The sequence below is a fragment of the Anolis carolinensis genome, chromosome 4 (assembly GCF_035594765.1).
Source record: "Anolis carolinensis isolate JA03-04 chromosome 4, rAnoCar3.1.pri, whole genome shotgun sequence".
Taxonomy (NCBI): domain Eukaryota; kingdom Metazoa; phylum Chordata; class Lepidosauria; order Squamata; family Dactyloidae; genus Anolis; species Anolis carolinensis.
The window spans coordinates 213,442,496-213,457,176 of NC_085844.1; the positions used below are offsets into that span (position 1 = coordinate 213,442,496).

The 14,681-nt window shown below is 41.5% G+C and overlaps 1 protein-coding gene and 1 long non-coding RNA gene across 2 annotated transcripts; one reads left to right on the forward strand and one right to left on the reverse strand.

Moving 5' to 3' along the window:
- Window positions 1–1,463: 1,463 nt before the first annotated feature.
- On the forward strand, window positions 1,464–4,102 carry rabif (RAB interacting factor). Its single transcript, XM_003220527.4, has 2 exons — window positions 1,464–1,639; window positions 3,167–4,102. The coding sequence occupies exons 1-2, from the start codon at window positions 1,490–1,492 to the stop codon at window positions 3,410–3,412; spliced, it is 396 nt and encodes a 131-aa protein (XP_003220575.1). The 5' UTR covers window positions 1,464–1,489; the 3' UTR covers window positions 3,413–4,102.
- On the reverse strand, window positions 3,814–13,084 carry LOC134298675 (uncharacterized). The gene is made up of 4 exons (XR_010005788.1): window positions 10,164–13,084; window positions 8,552–8,758; window positions 7,554–7,633; window positions 3,814–5,871 (listed from the first exon to the last, which is right to left on the reverse strand). It is a non-coding gene; the product is annotated as an uncharacterized LOC134298675 (long non-coding RNA).
- Between the last annotated feature and the right edge of the window lie 1,597 nt (window positions 13,085–14,681).

Here is a 14,681-nt window from a genome sequence, read left to right on the forward strand (position 1 = left end):
ATCTATATCTATACATACATAAAAGTTAAAATCTGTATGTGTGTATGTGGCAGGAGTGTCCACTTCACTGATAGACTTTTGCCTCCACAAACTGTTTTAACCCACAGTGCTGAGGAGCCACCAAAGCCCTCCTTCCAAGGTTACAGCAAGCCAGTGTTTCTTTCTCCTTTGGAGTGGAATTTGCATGACTCCGCCCTCCATTAACCTTTTGCTACCCTTTCCTATGGCACACAGCAACTGAACATACTAGAGAGAGCGGCTTGGGGAGAATTCACCGTGATTTATAGGAGTTGTAGGGACTGGGATGTATGGTTCACCTGCAATCTAAGAGCACTCTAAACCCCACCAACGATGGACCTGGAACTAACTTAGCACACAGACCCAACACGGTCAACTTTGCATACTGGCTGGGTTTGGGCGTGACTGACCTTGACCTCCAAAAGTTATAGTTCACCCATATTGAAAGAACACTGAACTCTGCCAAAGACGGATCTGGACCAAACTTGGCACAACATGGCCAACTATGCATACAGGTGGATTTGGGGGTGAATGACCTTGGCTCTGGAAGTTATAGTTCGCCCTTATTCAGAAAGCACTGAACCCAGCCAAAGACGGATCTGGATCAAACTTGACACACACACTCAAAATGGCCAACTGTGCATACAGGCAGGGTTTGGGGGAGATTGTCTTTGGCATATGGGAGTTGTAGTTCACCCTTATCCAAAGAGCACTGAATCCAGCTGACGTCACATCTGGACCAAACTTGGCACACAGACCCAACATGGCCAAATGTGCATACAGGCAGGATTTGATGTTGATTGACATTTACTCTGGGAGTTGGAGTTTACCTTTTATCCACAGAGCATTGAACCCAGCCAACTTGGGATCTGGACCAAATTTGGCGCACACACCCAACATGGCCAACTGCATACAGTCCTGGTTTGGGGATGATTGACTTAGGATCTGGGAGTAGTAGTTCATCCAGAGAGTACCGAACCCAGCTGGCGATGGATCTGGCCAACTACGAACATGGCCAACTGCGAATACTGCCAGGGTTTGGGAGTGACTGCCCTGGGAATCTGGGAGTTGTAGTTCACCCTTATCCAGAGAGCTCAGAACATCGGATCTGGACCAAAGACCCCAAATGGCCAACTTTTGGATACAGATGGGGCTTGGGAAGGACTGACACGATTTTGGGAATTGTTGTTGAACCACATCCATATGCATTTTCCAAGAAGCATTCATAAAAAGAAAAACAAAAGTAAAGGTTGAGCTTTTCCTAATCAATTGTGTTAAACATTACCAACGTCTACCCCAAGCTAGTATAGAACCTTATAAAATAAAATGGAGAACAGAATACAATAGTACAGGAACTAGAACAGGACAGAACAAGAGGCGACCCCATCTAACTCCCAGCCTCTTCCTGCTGCTTTGCCCCGTCCCTCCCTCCCGCCCGCCCGCCCTCTGCTGCGGCTGCGCATGCGCGGTCATGGCGGCGCCCGGGTCGGAGGCGGAGGCGGCCATGGCGGGCCCGGAGGAGCTGGTCTGCGCCGGGGGACGGAACCGCAAGGCCGTGCTCTGCCAGCGCTGCAGCTCCCGCGTCCTCCTGCCCGGGGCGGCGGTCTTCGCCCGCAAAGAGGTGGGTGGCGGCCAGGGAATGAGAAAGAGGGAGTCTTCCGGGCACCCCAACTTCTCTGCAGGGTTTTTCAAGCAGAGGCCGAGTGGCCATCTGTCGGGAGTGCTTTGGTTGGTCTTCCCGCATGGCAGAATGGGATTGGGCTGGATGGGCCTTGGGGGTCTCTTCCCACTAAGGACATTACAGCCTGGTTAGAACAGCATCTTCACCAGGCATGGGCCAACTTGGGCCTTGGCTCCAGGTGTTTTGGACTTCAACTCCCGCCATTCCTCACAGCCTCAGGCCCCTTCCCTTTCCCCCTCAGCCGCTTAAGCGGAGATGCAATCACGAATGGACCGTGATACTTGATTAACCATGGAAACGACGCCATGGATTCACTTCTCCCTCATTCTCTGCTCTTCACAGAATTGTGGGGTATAAACAAATCAGGCATAACAGTTCTGGGGAGGGAACCTATATGTACAGAAAGGAATAACCTGCCTGGGAAGTCCTTTACTCCTCGGTTCTTTTACGAGCCAATAACTACGGAGATCAACTAGCGTCTGCAAATGCTCCCAGTCATGTCCATTGACATTTGATAACAAATGCTTTTATGTATTGTATTGTAGTGCATTTACATTGTTTGAATTTGCATTGGGCCGTACTTCTTGTTCATGCCTATATCTGCCAAAAGGCAGGATTGAATCCCTATATTGGGAGAAAGACAGGAGGAATAATAATAATAATAATAATAATAATAATAATAATAATAATAATATAAAACTTTATTTATATTGTGGCCTCCCTCCCCGGAGGGACTCAGTGCAGATTGTAAACATAAAAGGCAAACATTCAATGCCCGAACACAACAACAATACACCCATAATAACAAAAAATTGATAGTCCAACATATAAAAACAAATGAAGACTTAGCAACTAAAATTAAATTTAAAAAAACATAACGTCTTATATCAGGCATAAAACAAAACATCAAAAATTGAACAGGAAAATATTTTATTTATTTATTTATTTACAGCATTTATATTCCGCCCTTCTCACCCCAAAAGGGACTCAGGGCGGATCACATTGCACACATAAAGGCAAACATTCAATGCCATGACATAGAACAGAGACAGAGACAAGACGCAGGCTGGCCTCAAACTCATGACCTCTTGGTCAGAGCGATTTGTTGATTTGTTGCAGCTGGCTTGCTTTCCAGCCTGCGCCACAGCCCGGTCCTAACAATAGGAATTGTTAGGAACAGTTAGGAATTGTGGGAGCTGAAGTCCAAACACCTGGAGGGCTAAAGTTTGCCTATGCCTAGTCTACAGTGTAGGTGCATCCTTGACTTGCCAAGGTATTACAGTATCTAGAACTCGATATTTAAGTTTATCCGTAATCACAATGAGAAAAGGCACCCAGTGAGTCTGTTATTGTCCAACAGGTACCTTTCTACTTTTGTGTTTGATGGAGGTTCAGAGGTTTGCCAAATCAAAACTGCATTTCAGGTTACAAACCGGTGGCTTGTTTTCTTTCTTTCTCCTCTTCTAGCTTTTCCTTCCGGCCATGAAGAAGAAGACAGCCCTAGCGGGTGGCTGTGACCCTGAAGGAGACATCCTCCAAGACCACTGGCTGGTGGATGACATGTTCTCCTTCGAAAACGTGGGCTTCACCAAGGATGTCGGAAACATCAAGTTCTTGATCTGCGCAGACTGCGAAGTGGGCCCCATTGGCTGGCACTGCTTGGACGACAAAAAGAGCTTCTACGTGGCTCTGGACCGAGTGTCTCACGAATGACGGACCAAAGAACCCACACAGAGCCTCCTGCTGGCCAGATGGGCCGCTATAAATAATAATCCCACTCCCCTCGAACGAGCCAGTGCCACCTTTGTAACGTCAACGTGCAAAATGGTGTTTGTATTGTTTGTCAAGCAAACTCTGATTGCCTTGAACCTCTCCCGAGATAAGCCTTGCTCTAATTCCTTTTCCTGACTAATATGTGGCATATTCGTATTGGGGATTCTTTAAGGCGTTCCCTTGATAATTCACTTCACGTCAGTACGGAACTCAATAAAATATTGAGATACTATACACCGAACTATGTGCTCCCTGAAAAATCGGCAATGTAATATAAGAGAAAATAAAACTGTTTAGACTTATTTTTATTATTATTATTATTTTACAACATATTGTCTGCATTTTTTTATAGTTTTCTGATTTATTTTGGACCAAAAGGTGCAGGCGACTGACTTTTAATGTTGGCAGGCCTGACGGCTGTAACGCCAAATTCCACATTATGATCATAATCTGTTATTGAAAATCAAGTTCTGGCAAGTTGTAAGGAGGTATTTTAAATGTGAGGAAATCAGATGAAGTCTAAAGAGTACCCAAAAGACTTAACAATAAATCTGTAGAAACAAAATGTCTCTGGAGGCACTTAACCTTTCATAAATATTTGTATTTAATTAAATTTCAGTTGTGCTTCTCCGTTTGTGTATTGTGGTCTTTATATGTGAAAACAGCTCCATGAGTTTGAAGAAAGAGGGTTTTCCGAGAGTCAGTCCAACATTTCAGTACAGTCATTAGCAGTTTTTAATCATTTTTTTCCTTCCAAAAATGAGCCACCAAATACAGGCAGTCCCCAAGTTACAAACATATGACTTACAAATGACAATAAGTGAGAGAAATTCATACCTGGAAGAGTTATGGCAAAAACGTGGTTACACTGAAACTTTATCACCCAGCCTTGTTTCCACAAGCCAAATTTGTCAAAATCCAATTCTATATACTATACTATACCACAATTTCTGTATTGATTTGATATTAATATTGAAATACAGGACTTGCCACCCTGAGTCCCTTTGGGGAGATAAGACGGTATATAAATAAAGTTTTATTATTATTAAAAGCAAATTCAGGCAAATTTGCTTAACGTATCACAGCAAAATACCCCTCTTATCAAAAAAACTGGACTTACCAGATTATGAAATTATGTAGCATTGCTTCTGAAGACAGACCCAATATTTAAGCTGGTGGAAAATGTGGCTGAACACAGTCAAAAAGTCTCAAAATACAACACCATTCTTAAACCAGTACTAAGATTGAAGTAATTTGGTCCCATTTCAAAGTGCTGGTAATAATTTGTAGGTACTAAACTATATAGTGCTGGACAACTGGCCCTTCAGCGCTTTTTGTACTGCAGTACCCATAATCCCTTTGCATTAACTAGACCTGATGAGACTTCCAGGCCAACAACATCCGGGCATTCTCCCTGTGTACCAGTGCAATAGCTTGGAACAAAGTTACTTTGAAAAATACTTGCAGAATCCATAATGTTCACATATTACTTTGTTAATTACAGTACTCAGATTACCCCAAGAATATTACTAATTACCAGACAGGCTGGAGAGTTCTATGAGTTGTAAGTCAAAAATGTAACTTTCCCAAGCTATGCATCAGAAGTCCTGCTCATGTCCACTAGAAAAAGTGTATTGTTGAAGAGCATGTAGATCAGGCACAGGTAAATTTCAGCCTTCCAAGTGTTTTGGACTTCAACTCCCACAATTCCTGACAGCCTACTGGATGGGAGTTGGTCCAAAACACCTGGAGGGTGTTTGCCCATGCCTGATGTAGATGGTGACCTTGAAGCTCTTCTTGATGCCCCCAAACTATCCTAGAAGCCGGGCAAAGAATTTCCAAGATGCCTGAGAACAAGAAGCGACGCAGAAAGTCCTGGCAGTGGCCTCTGTAAGACCTTGTTGCAGCTGCCTTTTGCAGCACATCTTGTTGGCAGAAGGATCCTGGATGCACCACAATTCAGTGCCCTGGTTTCCCGCAGCAGCTTCTTCAGTTGATGCAGCTGCCTGACCTCGGAGGTGGATTGGGAGGAGCATTTGCAGCTCTTGCAAGAATATCATGACTGCAAATGTTGTACATCCGGCTTACAGCATTGTCAATATTAAACATTGTTTTTTAACAACTTAATTTTCTCTGTAGCTTGTGTAACCTGCATGTACGCAACTATGTCCACTTGTGCTTACTAAATATGCTGACCTGAAGGTTGCTGGTTCGAATCCAACCCGGGGAAAGTGTGGATGAGTTCCTTCTATCAGCTCCAGCTCCATGCAGGGACATAAGTGAAGCTTCCCACAAGGATGGTAAAAACATCACAAACATTCAGGTGTGTTTTTGGCACCATCCTTGCAGACGGCCAATTCTCTCACACCAGAAGCAACTTGCAGTTTCTCAAGCCGCTCCTGAAACAAACAAAAAAACACAATGAATGGTTCAACAACCACAAATATGAACTAACTACATTTAAAGAAAGGATTTGCAGTGCCTCCCAAAATTACAGAATTTTGCTGAGCACTCCCCCCTTCTTACAGGCAGGTAGCCTCCACAGGACAGGAATCTTAAGGAGAGTTACTTGTTTATTGTGGAGGGAGTTGAAGTTTGGTTGCTGGATTTTAATGCTTTTTACTTACTAGTCCCTACATGACCAAAAAAGGGGATTGGCCTGCACTTACATCCCTCCAGACCATCTTAATTGACAACAGAAATACCATCTTAGAACAAAATACAGGTCTGTGATTCTAACACTGTCATTTTTTCTTCAGTGTAATTTTTACTACTTTGCCCAATGAAGTAAAGATGGCATTTCAAAAGCTAGCATTATGTATTTTGTGCTTTTTATTTGGACCAGTAAAGGTATTGCTGCTTTGTGGATCATTCGTTTTGGTTTACAGTATTTTGCTCATGTCAAATGCTCTAGAGAGGCCAACAGCCCCCAAAACAGCCCCAGGGCCAAATATTACACAGTTTTTAGATGAAACTATGGATCATGAATTTTAGTTCACAGCTATTACTGGATGGCACAGTAAAATTCCAATCATAGGAGGCCAGGTTATCCCATGGTCAGATAGATTTAGTACAATACCAATAGAAACGTGTATCCACTTCAAGGTGAGACATGCATGGGCCTCCTGATTATGTTGAATGTCCCTAGCCAGTAAAACCAATGAAAAGGAGTTCTGGGTGTTGCAATCCAATCACTGAAAACAATTTGTTCTGCATCTTTGTCCTACCTGTTTTCCAGCATTGCAGTGCTACCAGCTCGATAAAGGGAAAGCTACCCCAAGGAGTGACGGATGCATCTGCACTGTATGGTAGCATGTTTCCTAAACTCTGACCTAGTCAACATGGTTAATGGTGAGAGATTCTGAGAATTAAAAACTAAACATCTCAATAAGTAAGTTGTGTAATATCACTGGATTGCCTTGCTCAAGCTTTGTACATATTGTGATTAGTTCGGGTTCTCAAATTTTTGCCTAAAGTTCACTAATGAGAAAGAGCTTACTATTGTCCCAAGTAATGGCTTTCACTGTCAAATTGATGTTAATTCATTTCTTGTAATGTTCAAACAAACAGAAGCATCCAACAATTAAAGCTTATTGGCATAATAGAGTCGGAAAAAACCATAAGGGCCATCCCATCCAACCCCCTCATATTGGCATTATCTTGTCCACTGGGACAGCAGAAAAAAGGTCTTTGTCTTCCACGGCATCCATCTGAAATTTCCTGAAAAGTACTGTACTGCACATGGAATTATTTTTCCTCTGACAATATTTCCATTTCAAATATTCACCTCATGGTGGCACTACTGTTCCAGGATTGCAGTGTTTCTTTGTTGTGAGATCCATCTCTGACCCCCCCTCCCCAAAAAATAGAACATGGTCCTGTTACAGCCAGCACTAAACAGACAGCAACCGCTTCCTCTGTCACTCTTTCCTGCTTCTATTTAAATTATCAATGCCTCCTTAAAAGAATGTATTGCATGTGCAACTTTAAAAAATTATAATATGTTTTATTTAATAACAGCAACAATAAACACAGCTTTACTGATCAAGGGGAAAAAACAAAATGTAGAGTTGGGAAATACTTTTATTTAAACCAGCCAAAATGCCACAAAAGTGTTTATTTTCAAGTTCCAGTTCATTTCAACAGGCCAGGTGATACAAACTGCAGGAAAGAGGAGAAAAGTGAAACCAGATGCTGAGCGGTGTGCAGTTTAGACTCTGGATGGACTTTGCAGACTATGAGTTAGTAAGCATTCCAGATATCAGATTACAAGCAGAAATGCATTTTGGGATAAAAAAGCAGTGGTCAATCCAATTGCTGAAAATAAAGTCTGAGTGCTGCTCAGATTTCTTTTGTCTTGCTTGAAGTGAACACATCGGATTTGATACAAGCAAAAGCACTGAGGAAAAAATTAAGAATCTATACTGGCAAAGCTAGATAATAGTTTTAGGTAGTGTCCTATGTCAAAAGTAGCAAGATGGTTGTATTACCTAATGGTTTGAGACAATTCAAGACTCCCTGCAAGGTCCTCTTAATATAGTATAAAAACTTGCTCCAAGTGTCATCTTTTGTACTATGCAGCTGTGAATTTATATGCCTTGAAGTTGCTTATAGGCTTTGAGTGACCACATTACCGTAATTTTATAGGGTTTTCTTAGGCAGAGAACACTCAGAGGTGATTTTGCCAATTTCTTCCTCTGAAACATAGATTACAGAACCCTGTGTCCATTGACAGTCTCCCATTCAGGTACTAACCAGAGCAGACCCAGCTTAGCTTCCAAGATCAGACAGGATCTGATGGTTTATCTGTTTGGAGTGTAGAGTTCTAAAATCCAAAATGTAGGCCCTACACTCCAAACAGCTAAAAGTGTTTTATTTTCCAGTTCTTATAAACTATGAAACTGTGAGTCTAATTCACCGTTAGTGAATTAGAATAACAGAATCTTTGAATTGGAAGGGGTTGCAGGAGCCATCTAGTTTAATTCCCAGCCAGGCAGGAATATACAACTGAGATGCCCTATCAACTTGAAGAATCCACCACCTTCCAAAATATTCTATTTCATGTCAAACAGCTCTTACCTTTGGAACGTTCTTCCTAATGTTTAGGTGGAATCTCTTTTCTTGTAATTCAGATCTATTTCTTCTTGTTCTAAGTCTATGGAGCAACGGAAAACCAGCTTGCTCACTGTTCTACATGACAATCTTAGTCTTCTCAATGGGAAAGATACACAACCTCGCAGTCATTCCTCCAAGCCCTCTCTCAGGAGTGCCATTAGCTGTGTTTCCCTGCAAGTCCAAACAGAATTGTATTTAGGTGGCTTTTGTGGTCTCTTCCAGCTCAAGCATCTAACTTTTGTGGTCTCTTCCAGCTCTAGGAGATTACTGCCACACTGACATGACTTACCATCCATCAGTAGATGGAAGAACCCAAATATGTCCAGATTGTATGAAGTCTGTATTTTAAATTTTTTATTGTAATGAAATAGTCATTATTTGCATGTGAACTGCATCTGTGGGAAATAGGGGTTTTCCTCAAACAAGCACGTACTCAAAGGTAATGCCATTGGGACAATATGGTACCAGTCCCTGATACATAAGGGGAGGGGATAAACACTGGAGCCCACTTTAACAACGGAGTAGTAACTTTATTTTCCTTCTGCAACTAAGCAAGAATATGTTAAGTTTTTAATGTTGCAAGTAATTTTCTATTGTAAGTAACAAATTGATATTTGGATTAAGTCAGTAACATAACAGATGCTTTTAAATCTGATGGATGGGACTAAAATAATATGGTGGAAAGTGTGATGAAAATTAGGTGATGAGTGGAATAAAAATATAATTTATTCATTATCATGTCAGAAGCAAATTGAGGGTATGGTTATCATTTATTTAAAAACGCATTATACTGAATGTCATTTGACCAGAAGCTGGCCACTTGGAGTGCCTCTGGTGTCACTGTAAAAAGGTCCTCCATTGTACATGTGGCAGGTCTCAGGCTTCATTGTAGTAAGTGGTCTGTGGTTTGCTCTTCTCCACACTCGCATGTTGTAGACTCCACTTTGTAGCCCCATTTCTGAAGACTGGCTCTGCATCTTGTGGTGCCAGAGCGCAGTCTGTTCACAGGCTTCCAAGTCGCCCAGACTTGCAGCATGCGAGGTGCAGAAATATAATGATAAAGCTAAACCCAGTTCCTTCCTAACAGGCTAAACAAGAAATAGACTAAAGGTGTGAATACTTTAGTGTGCAAAATAGTTCGGGAAAGATAGAAGCCTCCCATTTAAATACAATAGAATATAATAAGGTCTGAGTTATACTTGCATATGAAGATAAGCCCGTGTGTAATATATTCCCCAACAATAAAAGATGTTGAGAAGTACTGGACTGATAATTAAATATTAAACAAAACAAATTGAAATCCAGTGTGATGTTAATGGTCAAACTGAGATTTTCTCCTCCTCCCACTGCAGCCTTCTTCAGCATTGAAACTCTGACCTGGAAAGTTTTCTAGTCCACAGAAGCAGGTTTTTAGGGCAGATATAAGGCTGAAGGAGGGAGGGAAGGAGGGAGGGAGCGAGGGTTTCCTTCTGCAGTACCTGCTTCTGCAGATGCAATGAAAGCAAAGGGTACTGGCTGAAATGTCCGCATAAAATTACAATCAGTATTATTAATAGTTTAATCGTGTTTCTTTTACCTATTACTTTGAACAAACAGAATAGTGACTTCCTCCAGTGGCCCCAAGCTTTAATGCAGGGAAAATTAAATGAAATTCATTTGCTTGCTGTCAGATGGGCCTCTGCTGCTGGTCACTAGATAAAGCAGGCAAGGACAAACTTGGGCCCTCCAGGTGTTTTGGACTTCAACTCCCACAATTATCCATCAGTGAATAATAGAAGCAAGGACCCCGCCCAGGGCTTGACAGACACTGCGCAGTAGTTGGAGCCTATTGGATGAAGCACAAGGGCAAGTAAATAGTCTTCATATCTTTTCCAGAACAGGTCTTACACATGCATAAGTCATTAAAAGTCTCCCAGCCACAAAGTACTAGTAACCTCCTTTGAAAAGGAACAGTTTCAAGGTATTTCACTCCTGAAACATGTCCACACTTAAGAGTCATGGACAGAATGTAGTATTAAGTATGTTTTCATATTCATAAACTACCTTGATTATATATTGCTGTATTGTCGCTTAGAGACAAATGCACATGATCATTTTGGACAGTCTGTGCGCTCTGTGTTGGACCACTGCTTCTATTTCTAATGTCATTCATCATCACAAACCCAGCAGTTTAGTCATAGGCAGTTGGTGGCAGAGGGAGGTACATCCTACATACTGTGCTTGTGAAACTGTTCCTTCAGAGGACATAGTTCTAGCTACAATAACTCTAGCTAAATGTGCCATTAAAAATAGCATCTCTCATCATAAATCAGCTTTCTGTCACACACTGGAACACCTCCCTAATCACTAGATAGCGTGCAAGTGCATAGCATGGACTGGGACTCATTCCAAAAGCAGATGCTTCAGTGGAAAGTGTTGGGATCTTGTCAGGACATGAGCTGAAATGTGCATTTATTGGTAATTTAATAAAATGTTCAGTGTTGCATTCCTTTAATTAATTCCAAATCACACTTTATGATTTGAGAAGGTCACTGATAATAGTGACTTAAATCATTAACAGACATAATTAAATATTTGTAATGCTTAATATCACAGATTTTAGTACAGATTCTATATTTTGTGTAAACAATTGCAAAAATTGAAGATCTTAATGTAAAAAATGCTTAAGATTGATATCTATATCTGTGAAGTGTTATCATATATACTTTCACAACACCTAAATGAATTCATGCATACTATGAACATACAGGACTGTAAGAGGCATTGATTATGGCAGAAATGCATTTTAGGCCAATTAGAGTCAATAACTCTTATCCACACAGAGCTATCTAGTAGGATGCTTTATTACATGTAGAATAATGGAAATACTCACAATGACTGCAGTGGAAAATAGCCTATATTAAGGCAGAGCTTAACGTTTGGCAAAAAGTGCAATGTCTAACACTTTAAGATGGGGAAATATTCAAGAACAAGCTCAGAGGGCAGAGATGATTTGGAGCTAAGTAACTTGAAGTTCAGAAGGAAAAAAATAAGGGAGGCTAAAATTAGGCATTAAAGACCTCTCCCTTCATCACAAACACAGGTACATCAAATAAATGGGGGGGGGGAGAGATGGAAGAAGATTTTGAGATGACAAAACCTGCCTCTTTTAAGACTAATTAGTTTCCTGAAGAGAGTGGGAAAACATTAAACTTCTGGTTGCAGCAGGGCAAATACAGGGAGGGCAGATTAATGAAGTTCCTCCTGGGCCAGAAACACCCACGACTATTTTTTTTTTACATTGTCCCCATATATTTATAAATTAATATCAAGACAAATAAATATTGGAAGCCTTCTGTTTTGACAACTGACATCCCACTGGCCAAACCTCAACACATTTCACAATCAGCTGCAAGATGACAGGTATGTATCAGTACATCTGAAGAAGTGGGCTGATATTACTGAAAGCTCGTACTAATATAAGACTAGTAGTCTCCAACTGTAAGGGGGCAACAGTGGAGGGTCCCGTCCTAGAGTTATAAAGAAGCTGTTCCTTTAAAACACCAGCAAGATCCAAGGATGCTGAATCAATGCAAGCACGGAGACAGATGTGGAGGAATTGGAAGGAGGGAGGGGGGAGTGGAGGAAGGAAGATAAGAGGGAGAGTGGGAGAAGAAGGGGAAGCTCCGTTGGATTTGAGTTGTGTGACTGAAATAAAGAAGTTACTGGGAAAATTACAAACAGCTATCAGAGTCATGTTTGTTGCAAACAACTGCCAGAATGGATAACGCTGGACCCTTTCACACCAACATACTGCCAGATTTCTTCAGACTGCACCCCCTTCACACCCAGTTTCTATTTCTTGTTGATTTATACCATGTAAAGGAGGCAGTAAATTGCATGTACTTTGCTCCATATCTGGTGACATATCTGGTTCTGTGTCTGATGATCCTGCCCTTCACCTCATCAGTTTCAGTGTGCATCAGCCATTCATGAATGGAGAGCATCCACAGAAGATCTATATTTTCCATTTGTTTTGGCACATATAAACATACTAGCTGTGCCTGGTCATGCGTTGCTGTGGCGAAGTACGGTGGTATGGGAAATCAGATAATCTGTATTTTATAGGTAGTGTGGAAGAGGCCTACGTGAGGCCTAACTCTGCCTATTCCCTGGGGTGAGTGGGTTGCTAGGAGACCAAGTGGGTGGAGCTTAACATTCTAACTGGCAGCAATTGGATTAAAGCAATTATTCCTCTCCCTCTAATTAGGACTTTATTTTTCTTTTCTTTTTGTTGTATGAACGTAGAGGCATGGATGAGGGGTTGTGCTGCCAAGTTTAGTGTTTCTGGGATGTGTAGTTTTGTTGTTTTGTCCTAGGCCGAAATTTCATTACCCTTTTATATATATAGATGGGCTGGCAATCACTGTCACAGTTAAGGATGTAGACTCATATCAGTTATGATGGTGGCATTATTGTTGCTGTTGTAACTGCCCTCCCAGAATTTCTTGATTGAGTGTGATCCATCCTGAGAAAAGAGAAAAGATTTTGCTAGCATTTGGGGTGTGGGTGGATGACATTTTCACCCCTCTTCTACTAGTGAGCAAAGCTGAAAAATCAAAAATTGTCACAGTTCCTAAAAACAATTCCTGGCCACAGCCATGTTCATTGACAGGAGTAGAGTAGGAAGGTCATCTGCCCACAACAAGAATGGACTTCTTTCTTTCAGTGCAGCTGACAAAAAGATTTGGGAGAGTCAAGCCAGGAGATTCTAGTTTTTTAACTATACATAACAAAAACCCATCTACACTGACCATGTAATGCCTTCAAACTGCTTTACTTAGGCGATCCCTCGTAGTTTGAGGATGATGGTCCTCCAGTCGTGGGGACTTGAGGGTGAATTCTTAGGTGGCTGAAGAGACTTATTCTTGATCTGCATGTTCTCCCGCAGTGAGGACATTGGTTTCCAGGGGGAAGATGGTCCCGGTCAGGGCTGGCTTGATGGCATGTTTCTCCCTTAAGCCCTCCATTCGTGCCTCTTCGAACTCCGCAGCACTGCTGGTCACAGCTGACCTCCAATTAGAGTGCTCAAGGGCCAGGGCTTCCCAGTTCTCAGTGTCTATGCCACAGTTTTTAAGGTTGGCTTTAAGCCCATCTTTAAATCTCTTTTCCTGTCCACCAACATTACGTTTCCCGTTCTTGAGTTCGGAGTAGAACAACTGCTTTAGGAGACTGCTTTGCTTCAAACTGTGGTGACCAGACAATAAACTCCCACAAAACTGAGTGAAAGAAAGTGCTCTGGGGTTTGTGTAATCATCATCTGGGAGTCTAATTGGTTTCAGGATTTCCTATAGAATCATCTGCACACCAAACCCATTTTTTCCAATACCGGTTTGAAACTACATTAAGTGGTCAGTGTATGTGGTCCCTTAGTAGAAGGCATAGAGTTCTAGCCATAGTCTTTATTCCATCCTAATCGTAATCTTTTATTGGGATTTATTCAACCTAAATCAATAAATACTGATGGATCACTGACTGTACTGTAGAGTTAGATTTCACCCAAAATTCCCCATAACCTATTTTGTCCTTTTCTTAAACTTGGGTGGGATATGGCCCAATGTGAAAATGTAAAATCTACATTAGAATATTAGAGTCTGATGAAGAAGGTCAAAGGAAAGCACAGTCCAGCACCAGTATAACTCAGCACTTCAAAGCTGCTGTAGGAAAGGTAGGAAAAGATATTAAACTACGTATAGTCTGCACTGATGACCCCTTTAACAATGAAAGTCCTTAGGCTTCAATGTGACATAGCAAAACTGGCTTCTTGCTCCCAATTTTCCAGGAAAATCTGATTAGTTGCTACATTTTTATATGTGTTACTGTTTACAATATAGATTGAGGTGGCTTCAGTGAAGGGAGAGAGGAAAGGAGGGAAGACAAATCATCAAGGTGGCAAATATTGCCACGTACAAAAAATAACATTCAGTGCTACTTAATAAAAACAGTGCTGATTCAAATTTGGGTTGTGAAAAGCAATACAATTTCAGTGTGATATATTACAGGTATGAATAGCGCTAGTGAAGTGAGTCCAAAGCAGCTCTGAGGTTGAATAATT